Genomic DNA, 15,596 nt, shown 5'->3' on the forward strand with positions numbered 1-15,596 from the left:
TGACAGTAAAATCTGTCAATATTTGTAGATATCGATCAATATGTTGTTCAGTGTATGATCAGTCTTAATGCATTTATATTTGTGACAGATATAGTTATTCTATCTTTGTTTAAATAGGCTCACTTTAACACATTAAACTGAAACATGCGTCAAGATGTATAGATAGAAATTCAGTCAATATACTGGGTTAGATCAGGTGACTGAATGGAGGCTTTTGGGTTTGTTATGTTAGAGCATATGGGTAAGTTGTAGGCTAGAAAAGATGTATGGTATTTTCAGTTTCCTTCTAATTATAGAATCTTATCTACATCAATAAAAGTTTATGTTTAACTTTATAAGAACTGTATGTGGTGAGCAAAATAATTGTATGCACTCATGCATCTGTAAAACATAAATTAGATTTTGATAAAAAGTAAATTGATTCATGATAAAGTTCTGAATATTAATGGGACAGAAATTCCCATCTGATTCTAGCCATTTTCTATTCTTGCAGTATCTTTTTCAGTGATATAGGCTGACTTTTTTTTTTTTGGCACCCACATATAGCAAATAACTGTGAAACATTTCAAACCTCAAAGTGACACTAAAACTGTGAAGCATGAAATGGAAATGCCAGAGCGTGTGAGACACAATTGCATAGTGCTGCTCAGAAATTCAGTGTGTGCATGCAAGAGAAATGACAACACCACTGCAGGATGCAACGTGATTAATGCTACCAAAAATGAATAAATGAAAACAGTCTCCATTTGCAAGCACTCACTAATGCCTTCAAGTTACGACCATCTATGTTTAGCAGCCCTGCCCTAATAATTACTCCCTTCTCACCCCACTAATATCTGCTGTGAAGAATAAAATTATAAATGAATATCCTCCTTGCTATGTCAAGGTTACTAAATGGTTATAATAAAGGGCTGTGGTATTGGAAGCTTCTCCGTGATTGCTTGTATTTTTCCCACCTGACAAGTGAATATAATTAGTTTTATATTGATTGTCTTTACACCTGTCACCCCTCCTAATGATTGTTCTCTTCCTAAGTTTCTTCAGACAGTATTCCAGCTAGAGTCGAATGATTTCTTTGAGTTCTTTGAATCAAAATCTGATTCAGGCCCTATGTGAGAGTGTCCTTATGTTTTACTTGCTACTGAGACTCAATTTGTTTGTATGTCTCACTTTTGGGAAGCATGTTCAAAGAGATTTGGACTTATTACTAAGTCTCCTATATTTCCTAGATCAGACACAATGGGAAGGAAAGATGAGTTCATAGGAGTATATCAGCCCTGTTTATGTTAAGTCTTATCTATCTGTCTGTCTGTCTATCTTCCATATATTCATCCATCCACATCTGTAATCCTGATAAGAAACATGAGGTTTCTGGATTGGAGACAGACTTTTAATTACTCAGAGAGCATCTTACCTCAGTTTCCTCATGCCTCAGATACACTGGAGGGAGTACCACAGAAGAGGAAGTCTGAAATTATGAATCTTAGTGTTTATATAGGGCATTTGGCACAATTACCTCTCCTCCCCAATATAGAGAGAGAAGAAGTGCTGTATAAATGTAAGCAAATCCATTCTGGGAAGAGGAGGTGAAGTGAAGTTCTCTAAGTCTGTTACTTTTTGGAATGTAAGTAAATGGCTCCAGAGGAGGTGCCTCTAAATCTCTTCTGGGTCTTTAACTTCCATGGCTTGTTTGCTATTTGAGCATCCTTTAACCCAGGTTCCAGAATTTGTTGCTCAGAAATCCTTGACACTGCAGAAATTGTGAAAACATTCATGGAGGATTATTTCCTGACATCTGTTTTAATTTTGTGTAAGGGAAAGATCAAGGGATAAACTGACTAGAGATATACACCAGTATTTTCCCATCGGGTTGATTTGTGAGAGTCATTGAATTGTAGCCACATCTTTGGATTTTTGTTGTTGTTTGTCTTTTAGTTTTTTGTTTGGTTTTTGTTGGAGAGGGTAGCCCAAGAAGATCAATATAAACACATTTCTTCTGGACAATTTTGTTAAGCCTTTGGCTATGGTATTTATTTGGTAGAGATTCAGCTATTTCACTAAGGTGTAACTGGCATTATTTTCCTTCTGGGAGAATAGTGTATGCTACCTAATTTGCCAAAGGCTTGATGAGTACTGTTGTAATTTATGACTGGGTAAGAGAGAAATGAATGCTTGATGGAGAAGTTTTAGGCATAGGAGTATTTATTTAGCATAATATGACTGTGTTTTGTTTTTAATATGTTGTGCTATTACTTCAAGTTTACATACTTGATATAGTATTTTGGTAGCACTTTATCTTATGGCACTTATAACATGTTATATGTCTGCTTCATCTCCTGTATAGACTGTAATCAATGTCATGTTCTTATAATTTTCATCATTATTACCATTGTATCACTAATTTTATTGAGCACTTACTATGAAACCAGGTGTTGTGCTAAGTATTTTGCATGTATCACTCATGCAGTCTTCATAGCAATCTATTATCATCATAGACATTTTTACAAATGAAGATGCTGAACTCAGAGATAGAATATAACTTGCTGAGGGTCATACTGATGATGAAGTTCAAATGTATACCCCCTTGAGTCTGTCTGCTTTCTTAACCACTTCTCTGTATTATCCGTCATAAACAATACAGTATACCCACCTGGAGGATGAGATTCTGATTCCTGAAATATATCAGTTAATTTAATAATTTGTACCAATAGATATCGAATTGATTATACTTGAGTAAAATATCTTAAAGCTTATTGGAATTGTATAATTTTTGTCCTCCTCTTCATTACTATTACATTATATTTTTATATTCCTGAAATAGTTATCTATTTTTTGTTTTTTTAAAAAATTCAAGATGTTTTTAAAAACATTTCACACTATTGTTTTATACACTGAGGTCTCATAGTGGAGTTAAATTGTGCTGGCAAAACATGGATTAATTTACAGTACTCTTCTGCTGACATCACGTGTAATTACATATTCTCTTGCATTTAATTCAACTCTGCTCTTGGTTCCTGGCTGACTTCTGTTTGTTCATTCAGCATTTATTGAGTACCTAATATATGCTAGGCTAGGCACTGAGGTATTTGTTCAACAATGAATGAATGACTACCATTACTTTGGGATTGATAGGATATGAACTTCTGCAAAGTGGTGGTGATGTTTCCCCCTTTTCCTATAACCTCCATTGGCTCTGACACATGGCTGAAGGGAGGTAGTTAATAATAATTTATTTGTTGAAGGGTATTATACTGGACAATAATAACTACATGAGGGTGGAGTAGAAAAATGTAAGTGAAATCTGAAGTATTCAGATAACCTGTCTAGCACAAATATCTTTATTCCGCTTTCTGACATGACAATGAAATCTGAAATTTATTACATCTATATCTAGTAAACACATTAATTACTTCATTTATTCAATTAATATTTATTGGGCTGCTGATTTATAATGCTATGTGTGAGTTAGAAACGGAATAAAAATGTTCCATTTTAAATAGCTCATAATATACCAAGAGAAAAATTCATTCATTCATTCATTATTTATTTATTAAACATCTATTATATGCCAACCACTCTTCTTGACACTGGTGATATAGTTGTGAAAATGGAGCTTATATTCTGCTGGGAGAAAATACACAAAAAGCAAGCAAACAGATAGACAAGATAATCATGAAATGTGAAGGTCACAGTGAAGAAAATAGAGTGATGTTGTAGACTGGGGACATACTTTAGACGTAAATGTCATGAAGGTGTCTCTGAGGACATCTTCTTTTCTGCTCTAATTGCTGTGGCTAAAACTTCCAAAACTATGTTGAATAATAATGGTGAGAGTGGACAACCTTGTCTCTCAGGAACCTTGTTCCTTGTCTCAGGAACCTTGTTCCTGATCTTAGAGGAAATGGTTTCAGTTTTTCACCACTGGGAACAATGTTGGCTGTGGGTTTGTCATATATGGCCTTTATTATGTTGAGGAAAGTTCCCTCTATGCCTGCCTTCTGGAGGGCTTTTATCGTAAATGGGTGTTGAATTTTATCAAAAGCTTTTTCGCATCTATTGAGATGATCATATGGTTTTTCTCCTTCAATTTGTTAATATGGTTTATCACATTGATGGATTTGCATGTATTGAAGAATCCTTGCGTTCCTGGGATAAACCCCACTTGATCATGGTGTATGATCCCTTTAATGTGCTGTTGGATTCTGTTTGCTCATATTTTGTTGAGGATTTTTGCATCTATGTTCATCAGTGATATTGGCCTTTAGTTTTCTTTTTTTGAGACATCTTTGTCTGGTTCTGGTATCAGGGTGATGGTGGCCTCTTAGAATGAGTTTGGGAGTGTTCCTCAGCCATAGTTTGGAAGAGCTTGAGAAGGATAGATGTTAGCTCTTCTCTAAATGTTTGCTAGAATTCGCCTGTGAAGCCATCTGGTCCTGGGCTTTTGTTTGTTGGAAGATTTTTAATCACAGTTTCAATTTCACTGCTTGTGATTGGTCTTTTAAATTTTCTATTTCTTCCTGGTTCAGTCTCGGAAGGTTGTGCTTTCCTAAGAATTTGTCCATTTCTTCCAGGTTGTCCATTTTATTGGCATAGAGTTGCTTGTAGTAATCCTGCATGATTTTTTGTATTTCTGCAGTGTCAGTTGTTACTTCTCCCTTTTCATTTCTAATTCTATTGATTTGAGTCTTCTCCCTTTTTTTCTTGATGAGTCTGGCTAATGGTTTCTCAATTTTGTTTATCTTCTCAAAGAACCAGCTTTTAGTTTTATTGATCTTAGCTATTGTTTCCTTCATTTCTTTTTCATTTATTTCTGATCTGATCTTTATGATTTCTTTCCTTCTGCTAACTTTGGGTTTTTTTTTTTGTTCTTCTTTCTGTAATTGCTTTAGGTGTAAGGTTAGGTTGTTTACTTGAGATGTTTCTTGCTTCTTGAGGTAGTATTGTATTGCTATAAACTTCCCTCTTAGAACTGCTTTTGCTGCATCACATAGGTTTTGGGTTGTCGTGTTTCCATTGTCATTTGTCTCTAGGTATTTTTTGATTTCCTCTTTGATTTCTTCAGTGATCTCTTGGTTATTTAGTAGTGTATTGTTTACCCTCCATGTGTTTGTAATTTTTACAGACTTTTTCCTGTAATTGATATCTAGTCTCATAGTGTTGTGATTGGAAGAGATACTTGATACGGTTTCAATTTTATTAAATTTACCAAGGCTTGATTTGTGACCCAAGATATGATCTATCCTGGAGAATTTTCCATGAGCACTTGAGAAGAATGTGTATTCTGTTGTTTTTGGATGGAATGTCCTATAAATATCAATTAAGTCCATTTTGTTTCATGTATCATTTAAAGCTTGTGTTTCCTTATTTATTTTCGGTTTGGATGACCTGTCCATTGGTGAAAGTTGGGTGTTCATTCCGCTTAGTATTATTGTGTTACTGTCGATTTCCCCTTTTATGGATGTTAGCATTTGCTTTATGTATTGAGGTGCTCCTATGTTGGCTGCAGAAATATTTACAATTGTTATATCTTCTTCTTGGATCAATCCCTTGATCATTATGTAGTGTCCTTCTTTGTCTCTTGTAATAATCTTTATTTTAAAGTCTATTTTGTCTGATATGAGAATTGCTACTCCAGCTTTCTTTTGATTTTCATTTACATGGAATATCTTTTTGTATACCCACTTTCAGCCTGTATGTGTCCCTAGGTCTGAAGTGGGTCTCTTGTAGACAGCATATATATGTCTTGTTTTTGTGTCCATTCAGCCAGTCTGTGTCTTCTGGTGGGAGCATTTAATCCATTTACATTTAAGGTAGTTATCGATATGTATGTACTTATTACCATTTTCTTAATTGTTTTGGGTTTGTTATTGTAGGTCTTTTCCTTCTCTTGTGTTTCCTGCCTAGAGAAGTTCCTTTAGCATTTGTTGTAAAGCTGGTTTGGTGGTGCTGAATTCTCTTAGCTTTTGCTTTTCTGTAAAGGTTTTAATTGCTCCATTGAATCTGAATGAGATCCTTGCTGGGTAGAGTAATCTTGGTTGTAGGTTTCTCCCTTTCATCACTTCCAATATGTCCTGCCACTCCTTTCTGGCTTGCAGAATTTCTGCTGAAAGATCAGCTGTTAACCTTATGGGGATTCCCTTGTATGTTATTTGTTGTTTTTCACTTGCTGCTTTTAATATTTTTTCTTTGTATTTAATTTTTTTCTTTTTTTTGGGTACATGGGCCTCTCACTGTTGTGGCCTCTCCCGTTTCAGAGCACAGGCTCCGGACGCGCAGGCCCAGCGGCCATAACTCACGGACCCAGCCACTCCACGGCATGTGGGATCCTCCCAGACTGGGGCACGAACCCGTGTCCCCTGCATCGGCAGGTGGACTCTCAACCACTGCACCACCAGGGAAGCCCTGTATTTAATTTTTGATAGTTTGATTAATATGTGTCTTGGTGCGTTTCTCCTTGCATTTATCCTGTATGGGACTCTCTGCCCTTCCTGGATTTGATTGACTATTTCCTTTCCCATATCAGGGAAGTTTTCAACTATAATCTCTTCAAATATTTTCTCAGTCCCTTTCTTTTTCTCTTCTTCTTCTGGGACCCGTATAATTCGAATGTTGGTGTGTTTAATGTTGCCCAGTGGTCTCTAAGATTTTCCTCAATTCTTTTCATTCTTTTTTCTTTATTCTGCTCTGCAGTAGTTATTTCCACCATTCTTTTTTTTTTTGCGGTATGCGGGCCTCTCACTGTTGTGACCTCTCGCGTTGCAGAGCACAGGCTCCGGACATGCAGGCTTAGCAGCCATGGCTCACGGGCCCAGCCGCTCCACGGCATGTGGGATCTTCCCGGACCGGGGCACAAACCCGTGTCCCCTGCATCGGCAGGCGGACTCTCAACCACTGCGCCACCAGGGAAGCCCCACCATTCTTTTTTCCAGGTCACTTATCCGTTCTTCTGCCTCAGTTATTCTGCTATTGATTCCTTCTAGAGAATTTTTAATTTCATTTATTGTGTTGTTCATGACTGTTTGTTTGCTCTTCAGTTCTTCTACGTCCTTGTTAAACGTTTCTTGTATTTTCTCCATTCTTTTTCAAGATTTTGGATCATCTTTACTATCATTACTCTGAATTCTTTCTCAGGTAGACTGCCTATTTCCTCTTCATTTGTTTGGCCTGGCAGGTTTTTACCTTGCTCCTTCATCTGCTGTGTGTTTCTCTGTCTTCTCATTTTGCTTAACTTACTGTGTTTGGGGTCTCTTTTTCGTAGGCTGCATGTTCATAGTTCCCATTGTTTTTGGCGTCTGCCCCAGTGGCTAAGGTTGGTTCAGTGGGTTGTGTAGGCTTCCTGGTGGAGGTGACTTTTTCCTGTGTTCTGGTGGATGAGGCTGGATCTTGTCTTTCTGGTGGGCAGGACTGCGTCCGGTGGTGTGTTTTGGGGTGTCTTTGACCTTATTATGATTTTAGGCAGCCTCTCTGCTAATGGGTGGGTTTGTTTTCCTGTCTTGCTAGTTGTTTGGCATAGGGTGTCCAGCAGTGTAGCTTTCTGGTTGTTGAGTTGAGCTGGGTCTTAACTTTGAGGTGGAAATCTCTGGGAGAGCTTTCCCCATTTGATATTATGTGGAGCTGGGAGGTCTTTGGTGTACCAATATTCTGAACTCATCTCTCCCACCTCAGAGGCACAGGCCTGACCCCTGGCTGGAGCACCAAGACCATGTCAGCCGCACAGCTCAGAAGAAAAAGGGGAAAGAAAGAGAGAAAGAGAGAGAGGGAGAGAGAGACAGACAGACAGACAGAGAGACAGAGAAACAGAGAGACAGAGAAAGAGAGAGAGAGAGAGAGAGAAAGAAAGAAAGAAAAAGAAAGAAAGAGGGAGGGAGGGAGGGAAGGAGAGAGGGAGGAAGAAAGAGAATAAAATAAAAACAAAGTTATTAAAATAAAACTTTTTTTAAATTATTAAAATTAAAAAGTTATTAAAGAAAAGAAAATATAGAGAAAGAAATAAGAGAGCAACCAAACCAAAAAACAAATCCACCAATGATAACAAGTGCTAAAAACTATATTTAAAAAAAAACCACGGACTGACAGATCCCTAGCACAAATGGTAAAAGCAAAGCTATACAGACAAAATCACACAAAGAAGCATACACATACGCACTCACAAAAAGAGAAAAAGGAAAAAAATATATATCTATATACAAAAAAAGAAGAGAGCAACCAAATCAATAAACAAATCTACCAATGTTAATAAGCTGTAAATACTAAACTAAGTTAACATAAAACCAGAAACAAATTAGATGCAGAAAGCAAACCCCAAGTCTACAGTTGCTCTGAAAGTCCACCGCCTCCATTTCGGGATGATGCGTTATCTATTCAGGTATTCCAGAGATGCAGGGTATATCAGGTTGACTGTGGACATTTAATCTGCTGCTCCTGAGGCCTTTGGGAGAAATTTCCCTTTCTCTTCTTTCTTCACACAGCTCCTGGGGTTCAGCTTTGCATTTGGCCCCAAATTTAAATTTTGGCCTCTGCGTGTAGGTCGCCTGAGGGCGTCTGTTCCCGCCCAGACTTGGGGGGGTTGGTTAAAAGAGTGGCTGATTTGGGGGCTGTGGCTCACTCAGGTTGGGGGGAAGGAGGGGTATGGAATGTGGGGTAAGCCTGCGGTGGCAGAGGCCACCATGACATTGCAACAGCCTGAGGCGCACTATGTGTTCTCCCAGGGAAGTTGTCCCTGGATCACGAGTTCCTGGCAGTGGTGGGCTGCACAGGCTTCTAGGAGGGGAGGTGTGCATAGTGACCTGTGCTTGCACACAGGCTTCTTGGTGGCTGCAGCAGCCTTAGCATCTCATGCTGGTCTCTAGTGTCCACACTGATAGCCATGGCTCGTGCTCATCTCTGGGGCTTGTTGAGGCAGTGCTTTGAATCCCCTGTCCTTGCGCACCCCGAAACAATGGTCTCTTGCCTCTTAGGCAGTTCCAGACTTTTTCCTGGACTACCTCCTGGCTAGCTGTAGTGTACTAGCCCCCTTCAGGCTGTGTTCACGCAGCAAACCCCAGTCCTCTCCCTGGGATCTGACCTCCGAAGCCCAAGCCTCAGCTCCCAGCCCCCACCCACCCCGGCCGGTGAGCAGACAAGCTTCTCAGGCTGGTGAGTGCTGGTCGGCAGTGATCCTCCATGCAGGAATCTCTCCGCTTTGCCCTCCGCACCCCTGTTGCTGCGCTCTCCTCCGTGGCTCCAAAGCTTCCCCCCTCTGCCACCCGCAGTCTCCGCCCATGAAGGGGCTTCCTAGTGTGTGGAAACTTTTCCTCCTTCACAGCTCCCTCCCCAAGGTGCAGGTCCATCCTTATTTTTTTGTCTCTGTTTTTTCTTGTTTTTTTTGCCCTACCCAGGTATGTGGGGAGTTTCTTGCCTTTTGGGAAGTCTGAGGTCTTCTGCCAGCATTCAGTAGGTGTTCTGTAGGAGCTGTTCCATATTTAGATGTATTTCTGGTGTATGTGTGGGGAGGAAGGTGATCTCCACATTTTACTCCTCTGCCATCTTGAAGGTCTCCCCCACATTTCCATTTTGAAAAGATATGTTGACCTTTGTGTGTAGACTGGAGTGAGCAGAGTCTAGAGGGAAAGTGGGAGGGTAATTAGAAAGCTAGTTTTCAGTCTAGGCAAAAGATAATGTTGGCTTAGATTGAGTTATTGTTCAAGACACATCCGCTCTCTTCCTCCTCCACCGTGGGTTGGAGTATGCTTCCCTTCCCTGGCCAGCCTTTGAGACTGACCATGTGCTTGCTTTGGCCAATGGAAGGTGACAAGATATAATACAGGCAATAGTTTTAAATGTTTTAGTGCAGGGGACCCCAACCCTTGGACCATGGACCCATACTGGTCTGTGGCCTGTTAGGAACTGGGCCACACAGCAAGAAGTGAGCAGCGGGCAAGCGAGTGAAGCTTCATCGTATTTACAGCCACTCCCCATCGCTTGCATTATCGCCTGAGCTCCGCCTCCTGTCGGCATTATGGTGAGTTGTATAATTATTTCATTATATATTACAATATAATAATAATAGAAAGGAAGTACACAATAAATGTAATGGGCTTGAATCCTCCCAAAACTATCCCCCCACCGTCTGGTCCGTGGAAAAATTGTCTTCCATGAAACTGGTTCCTGGTGCCAAAAAGGTTGGGGACTGCTGTTTTAGTGGTTTAACTTGTATGTCTTACTCCTTGCTCTGCCATGAGAAGACCATGCCCCAGGTAGCTGCCCCTCCCGCATGGCCCATCTAAGCCACGTGCCTCAGAGCCTGAAGCGGAGCTGCTCTGGCCAAGTCAAAGAACCATGAGCAAGAATCATCTAAACTTATAATCCACTGAGTTTTGGTTTGGTTTGGTATGTAGCATTATTGTGGTGGTATTAGTGACACTGGAGGAAAATTGGTAAATTTGATATATATTTTAGTGACAGGTTATGAGTTTCTGGTTTGAGTGGGTGGCTGTGTGGTGATGTCATTTACTGACACAAGAAAGACAAGAAAGAGCAGTGTTTGGAAGAGAAGACCAAGGTTTCTATTAAATACATTATATTTGAAATGCTTATTAACATGCAACTTCACGTGTAAGACAATTATATACATGGGTCTGAAATTTTGAGGACAGGTATGGCCTGGAGGATAAAGTTTTAGAGTCACTGGTGTATGGACATATTTACCTAAGGAACTGGATGAAATCTCCCAAGGAACAAGTGAAGTTAACACAAGCGAAAGGGCTTATGATAGAGGCTCATGGCACTGCATTTTTTAGAGGTCTGATAGAAGAAGGAGAGAGATTGAAAATGAGCAGCCAGGTGTTCATAGGATGGAGACCAGGAGAACTTGTCACATAGTCCCTACACAATACTATGGGAATTTGTATACAGATACATCCGGTTAGGGTTAGTGTTAGGGTTAAGGTCTTATTGTATCAATGTTAATTTCTTGGGTGGATATTGTGAATGTGTAGAGGATGTGCTTGTTTTTAGGAGTTATGTGATGAAGTATTTAGGGGTGAAATGTCATACTGTTTGCAACTTTCAAATTGTCCAGCAAAAAATAATGTATACACACATATTTACATAACTGTGTGCATACACATATATCAGTAAGGCTACAAAGTATTTGACTTAAACAACTAAATTAAGAAGCTTAATTTATTAGATGAGTACAGAACAACAGTGAGAGGATGTACATTTTCAGACAAGTATGGAACATTGTGAAAACTGACTACACATTGGTCTATTAAGTAGGGGTCAATAAATTTCAAAGATTTTAGAATTATATAAATCATGGTCTCTGATTACAGTGAAATTAAATTTTTAAATAATAACAATGATAATTTAAAATCCCATTATTTGGAAAATTATAGATTATTTATAGAAAGTATGGAGGATGGATTGGAGGGTATCATGGCTGGAAGCAGGAATCCAAGTGAGGAAGCTATTAGTGTTCCAGAGAAGAGATGGTAAAGCTCTGTGTTGAGACAGTATGAGTGGAAAAGTGGAAGGGATTTGATGACTGATTGTACTAGGAGGCTGAGGGAGAGTGAGTAGTAGAGGTGACTTCTGGGTTTTGAATGGATGGTGGTGTCATTAATTGTGAGAGGGGACATGTTGATTGGAATGTCTTTGGGACATGCATATAGAGATAGTTATTCAAATTTGGCCCTTGAGAGTGGTCTGATCAAGATATAGAGATTTTGTGAAGTATCCACATTTACATGATGAATAGCCATGGGAGTGGACCAAATCATTTAAGCAAAGGGTTAGAAGGCAGTCAAGGAAAGAGCTGTGGGGCATACACAACAAGACTACAAGTTGAGGTAGTCATAGCAAAATGAGCCCATGAAGGAGACAAGTGAAATATTCAGAAGTGAAGGAAATTGAATGGATGATTGACTCCAGATGAATGAATGATTGATTCCAGCTGAACTCTGAGAAGAACATGGTAAATAGTGTTAAGGACTAGAGTTCTTTGGTTGGAAGTTCTAATGCCTTATGTTTCATTTGTTTGATTTCATTACAAAACCCCCAAACGTTCATCACTTTACCTGCATTTTCTTTTCCCAGTCTTCCTGTCTCTTACTAATCATTTTAACCAGAAGTGATTTATAGTTTATGTTCCAGAACTGAAATTCTAGAGTTGATGTAATTGTTTTAGAGACTAGATTTTACATAAAGGGAATGGTTGTGAACTCAGAGATGTTATAACTTGCCCAAAGTCACACAGTAAGTCTTGTTCCCCATCTAAAGGTTTATCTAAACTAATTAGAAGTAATGTAGGATTTTCATATGCTTTAATTGCCTTTCTAGAAATCTTCATTAACTCTATACTACTTAAAAAAAATTTTATTTATTTTTAATTTATTTTTATTTTTGGCTCTGTTGTGTCTTCGTTGCTGCACACAGGCTTTCTCTAGTTGCAGTGAGCCGGGGGCTACTCTTTGTTGCGGTGTGCAGGCTTCTCATTGCAGTGGCTTCTCTTGTTGCAGAGCACCGGCTCTAGGCGCATGGGCTTCAGTAGTTGTGGCACGTGGGCTCAGTAGTTGTGGCTCGTGGGCTCTAGAGTACAGGCTCAGTAGTTGTGGCACACGGGCTTAGTTGTGGCACACGGGCTTGCTCCACGGCATGTGGGATCTTCGCAGACCAGGGCTCGAACCCATGTCCCCTGCATTGGCAGGAGGATTCTTAACCACTGTGCCACCAGGGAAGCCCCTATACTACTTTTTGAAAGGGGTGTAATTGCACTTATTTTCTATTTTGGATGCAGTACTAACATGATTTAGTTAAATGGTACTGTAGAGGGCTTTCAGTTTAGCGATTAAATGGATTATCCCTAAAGTTTTTAATACTTTTTTCTCAAAATGGGCATATCTTTTGCTTTATTAATTATTGTAGTAGCACAAGCTTAGTTCCTTTAGCATCACTGTAAAATTCACTCTCTAGATATCTGGGTTGCACGTCTCCTGACATTTCCCCACATCCTTTTTCTCCTTCACTTTTCTGAGTGATTTTCATGTTAGTTATGCTGTCCATTGAGAGTGGCAATCTTTTATTAATCATGATATCCTATATCTCCTCTCTAGGAGTTAGCATGACAATTTTCACTCAGTAGATATTCCTTAAATAAGTAAAATTAAAAATATGCATATTGGGTATCCTAGTGATTAAGAATGCAGGCTGTAGGGACTGCCTGCCTGGGTTTGAATATTGCCTCTACCTCCTGCTAGCTGTATAACCTTAAGAAGGTTAATCTCTGTTTCTCTGCTTCAGTGTTCTCATCTGTAAAATGGGGATAATAATAGTACCTAATTTATGGGGTGGTTGTGAGAGTAAAATATGCTAATCTGTATACAGCAAGTAGCGCACTTGGCATATGGCAGATATTTTTAAATGTTTCTATTTTTACGACTCTAACTTATAAATTCTTTCTCTACTTCTTCACTTTAATATGATATTTCTCAACTTACTGTGTATCTTTATGTAAAGTGTGTCTTTTGAGCTCTGTAGTCACCCTCCAAAGTAAGCATGGCAGAAATTATCCTTTTCCCATAGTTAGGCACCTGAGGCCCCGGGAGCTCTACCTGGGGGCAGTGGAGCAGAGTGAAGAAGAGTGAATTTACAGTCAGAGGGATATGGGTTTGTGCCCTGGCTCTGCACCTTTTAACTTAGACCTTTGGTAAACTGTTTTCCTGTATAATAGAGAATAATCACAATACTTCACCAAAAAACAATAGAACAGTTTTGAGGTTTAAGTGTGAGATAATTCATAGGGAATGCTAACCAACACCCCTGATATAAATAGTCAATAAATATTACCATTCTGTTTTCCATTTCTCCCAATTTTTTGTGTTCTTTGTTATACATTTTAAATCTAGATTATATAATGCTATCGACTGTGCTCTTTTATTTGTTAGCATTTACAAACCAAGTCGTTTGTAAAATGTTAGCATTTACAAACCAAGTAGTTTGTAAAATTTCTAAAACAGAGGGTTTAATCTCATATGTTCTCTGTATCTTTAATATCTTTTTAATATACCTGAACTAGTAGCTAGAATGTCTTTAATAGATACATAACTTAATATTTTGTTGCAGTGTTTCAAACTGTGTTAGTCCCATTATTTGTACAAAATAGAAAGTAATAGGTATTTAAAAATATTTATGTAGGTTTCTTTATAGACTCTAAGAACTAGATTTTTTAAATAGCAGAACCTTTGCCTTTTGTGGACTTCAGTCTTTCTATCAAATGGAGGAGATATCTGGAGCACTCAGTGTTCCTATTTACATTAACTAATGATTGCTAAATTATTTTAAAATAGCAGGCTCTGCGATAAAACCTAAGCCTGCTGAAGATAAGGATGATAATAATGCTGATATGTATAAACGAGGCTTTTTGTACTCATTGGAATGTGCTGTATTCTTGCAGACATTTCTCTGGAAGCTATCTCCTTTCTGATATATGCAGTTCATTTACTCTACACTTTCAGTCCTAAATTTTGGTAATTGCAAAACATCTGAGGAGGATGGGGTGGAAAAAAACACTCAAATGTTTATTTTTACCATATCTTTGTGTTAGTAATTTTTTTGAAAAATATCGTACCTGTTATTAAAATAATCTGTGATTTGCAGTTTAATTCAAAGAATGCACTTAGAACTTGAAAACTAAGAGTATACAATTAAAGCTTTTCTTTTCTTTTCTTTCGAATTCCAGAACAAGTTAATCTGGGTAAAATAGTAACTAATATTGATTCAGTGAGTAAAAAAATGGAGAAAGAGAAGCAACAGCACCATGCGAAGACCAGGTAATGTGTAATTGGTTAACTTATAGAAAACATACACTATTCTACTTTGCCAGTATTTGTTGACCAATTGTCATGGTTTCTCAAGTCTGTTAACACCCCATGCATGAGGCTAATTTGTCCTTCTGCTTGAGTACCTCAAAGCATATTAATTATCAAAATTTTAGTTTTCAGTTCAATTAACTTTTGAACTGGAAGATGTCTGAATAGTTAAGCAAACCATCTGGGTTTTACAGTGCATAAGCTCAAATCCAATTTGTGGCTTTCTTGAGAAAAATGCCATATTTTATGATAATATTACATAAGTTTGGTATTTTAATAATTCATCTGTAGCTATTATGGAGAAGAGTTGTTATAATTTTTCTTTTTTAATATAATAATTTAAAGTTAGTCTTTTTCTAACAGAAGGTGAGGATGATCCTACTGAGCATAGTTTGAAGGCAGGAATTTTGAGCATTGCTTCTGCTTTCCAAAGGTGTCTGGAGATGGGTCAGTTACTTTTCTGAGTTATTCCACTAAATAACAGCATCATCTTTGGGGTAATGTTACAATTGTGTACATAATTTTTGGCCCTAAAGCTACAGATAGAACCTCTAAAGGCCCTTCAGCACATTTTGTAGGAACATTTATACTTGTAGAATGTAAATACTGCTCTGTTAAAATGTATTTTTCAGTGGCTTGTTTTGTATTAATTCATTATATAACATGGTCAGAAATGTGGGGTAATTGGCACAGCTATAAATAATAGAAATTAGAAAAAATGTTGCTGTGACTGTAAAGAATGTCCTG

General features: G+C 38.4%; 1 protein-coding gene across 1 annotated transcript in view; it reads left to right on the plus strand.

The window, feature by feature from the left end:
• IQCM (IQ motif containing M) overlaps positions 1–15,596 on the plus strand; it is a 270,054-nt gene that overhangs the window by 36,549 nt on the left and 217,909 nt on the right. The window contains exon 4 of the mRNA XM_089911275.1: positions 14,720–14,810. Coding sequence (XP_089767401.1) covers positions 14,720–14,810 — 91 coding nt within the window. The remainder of the gene's footprint in view (positions 1–14,719; positions 14,811–15,596) is intronic.

The sequence above is a fragment of the Delphinapterus leucas genome, chromosome 5 (assembly GCF_059928025.1).
Source record: "Delphinapterus leucas isolate spDelLeu-1000000601 "Yukka" chromosome 5, BTC_Dleu_Yukka2, whole genome shotgun sequence".
In the NCBI taxonomy this organism is placed as follows: Eukaryota; Metazoa; Chordata; class Mammalia; order Artiodactyla; family Monodontidae; genus Delphinapterus; species Delphinapterus leucas.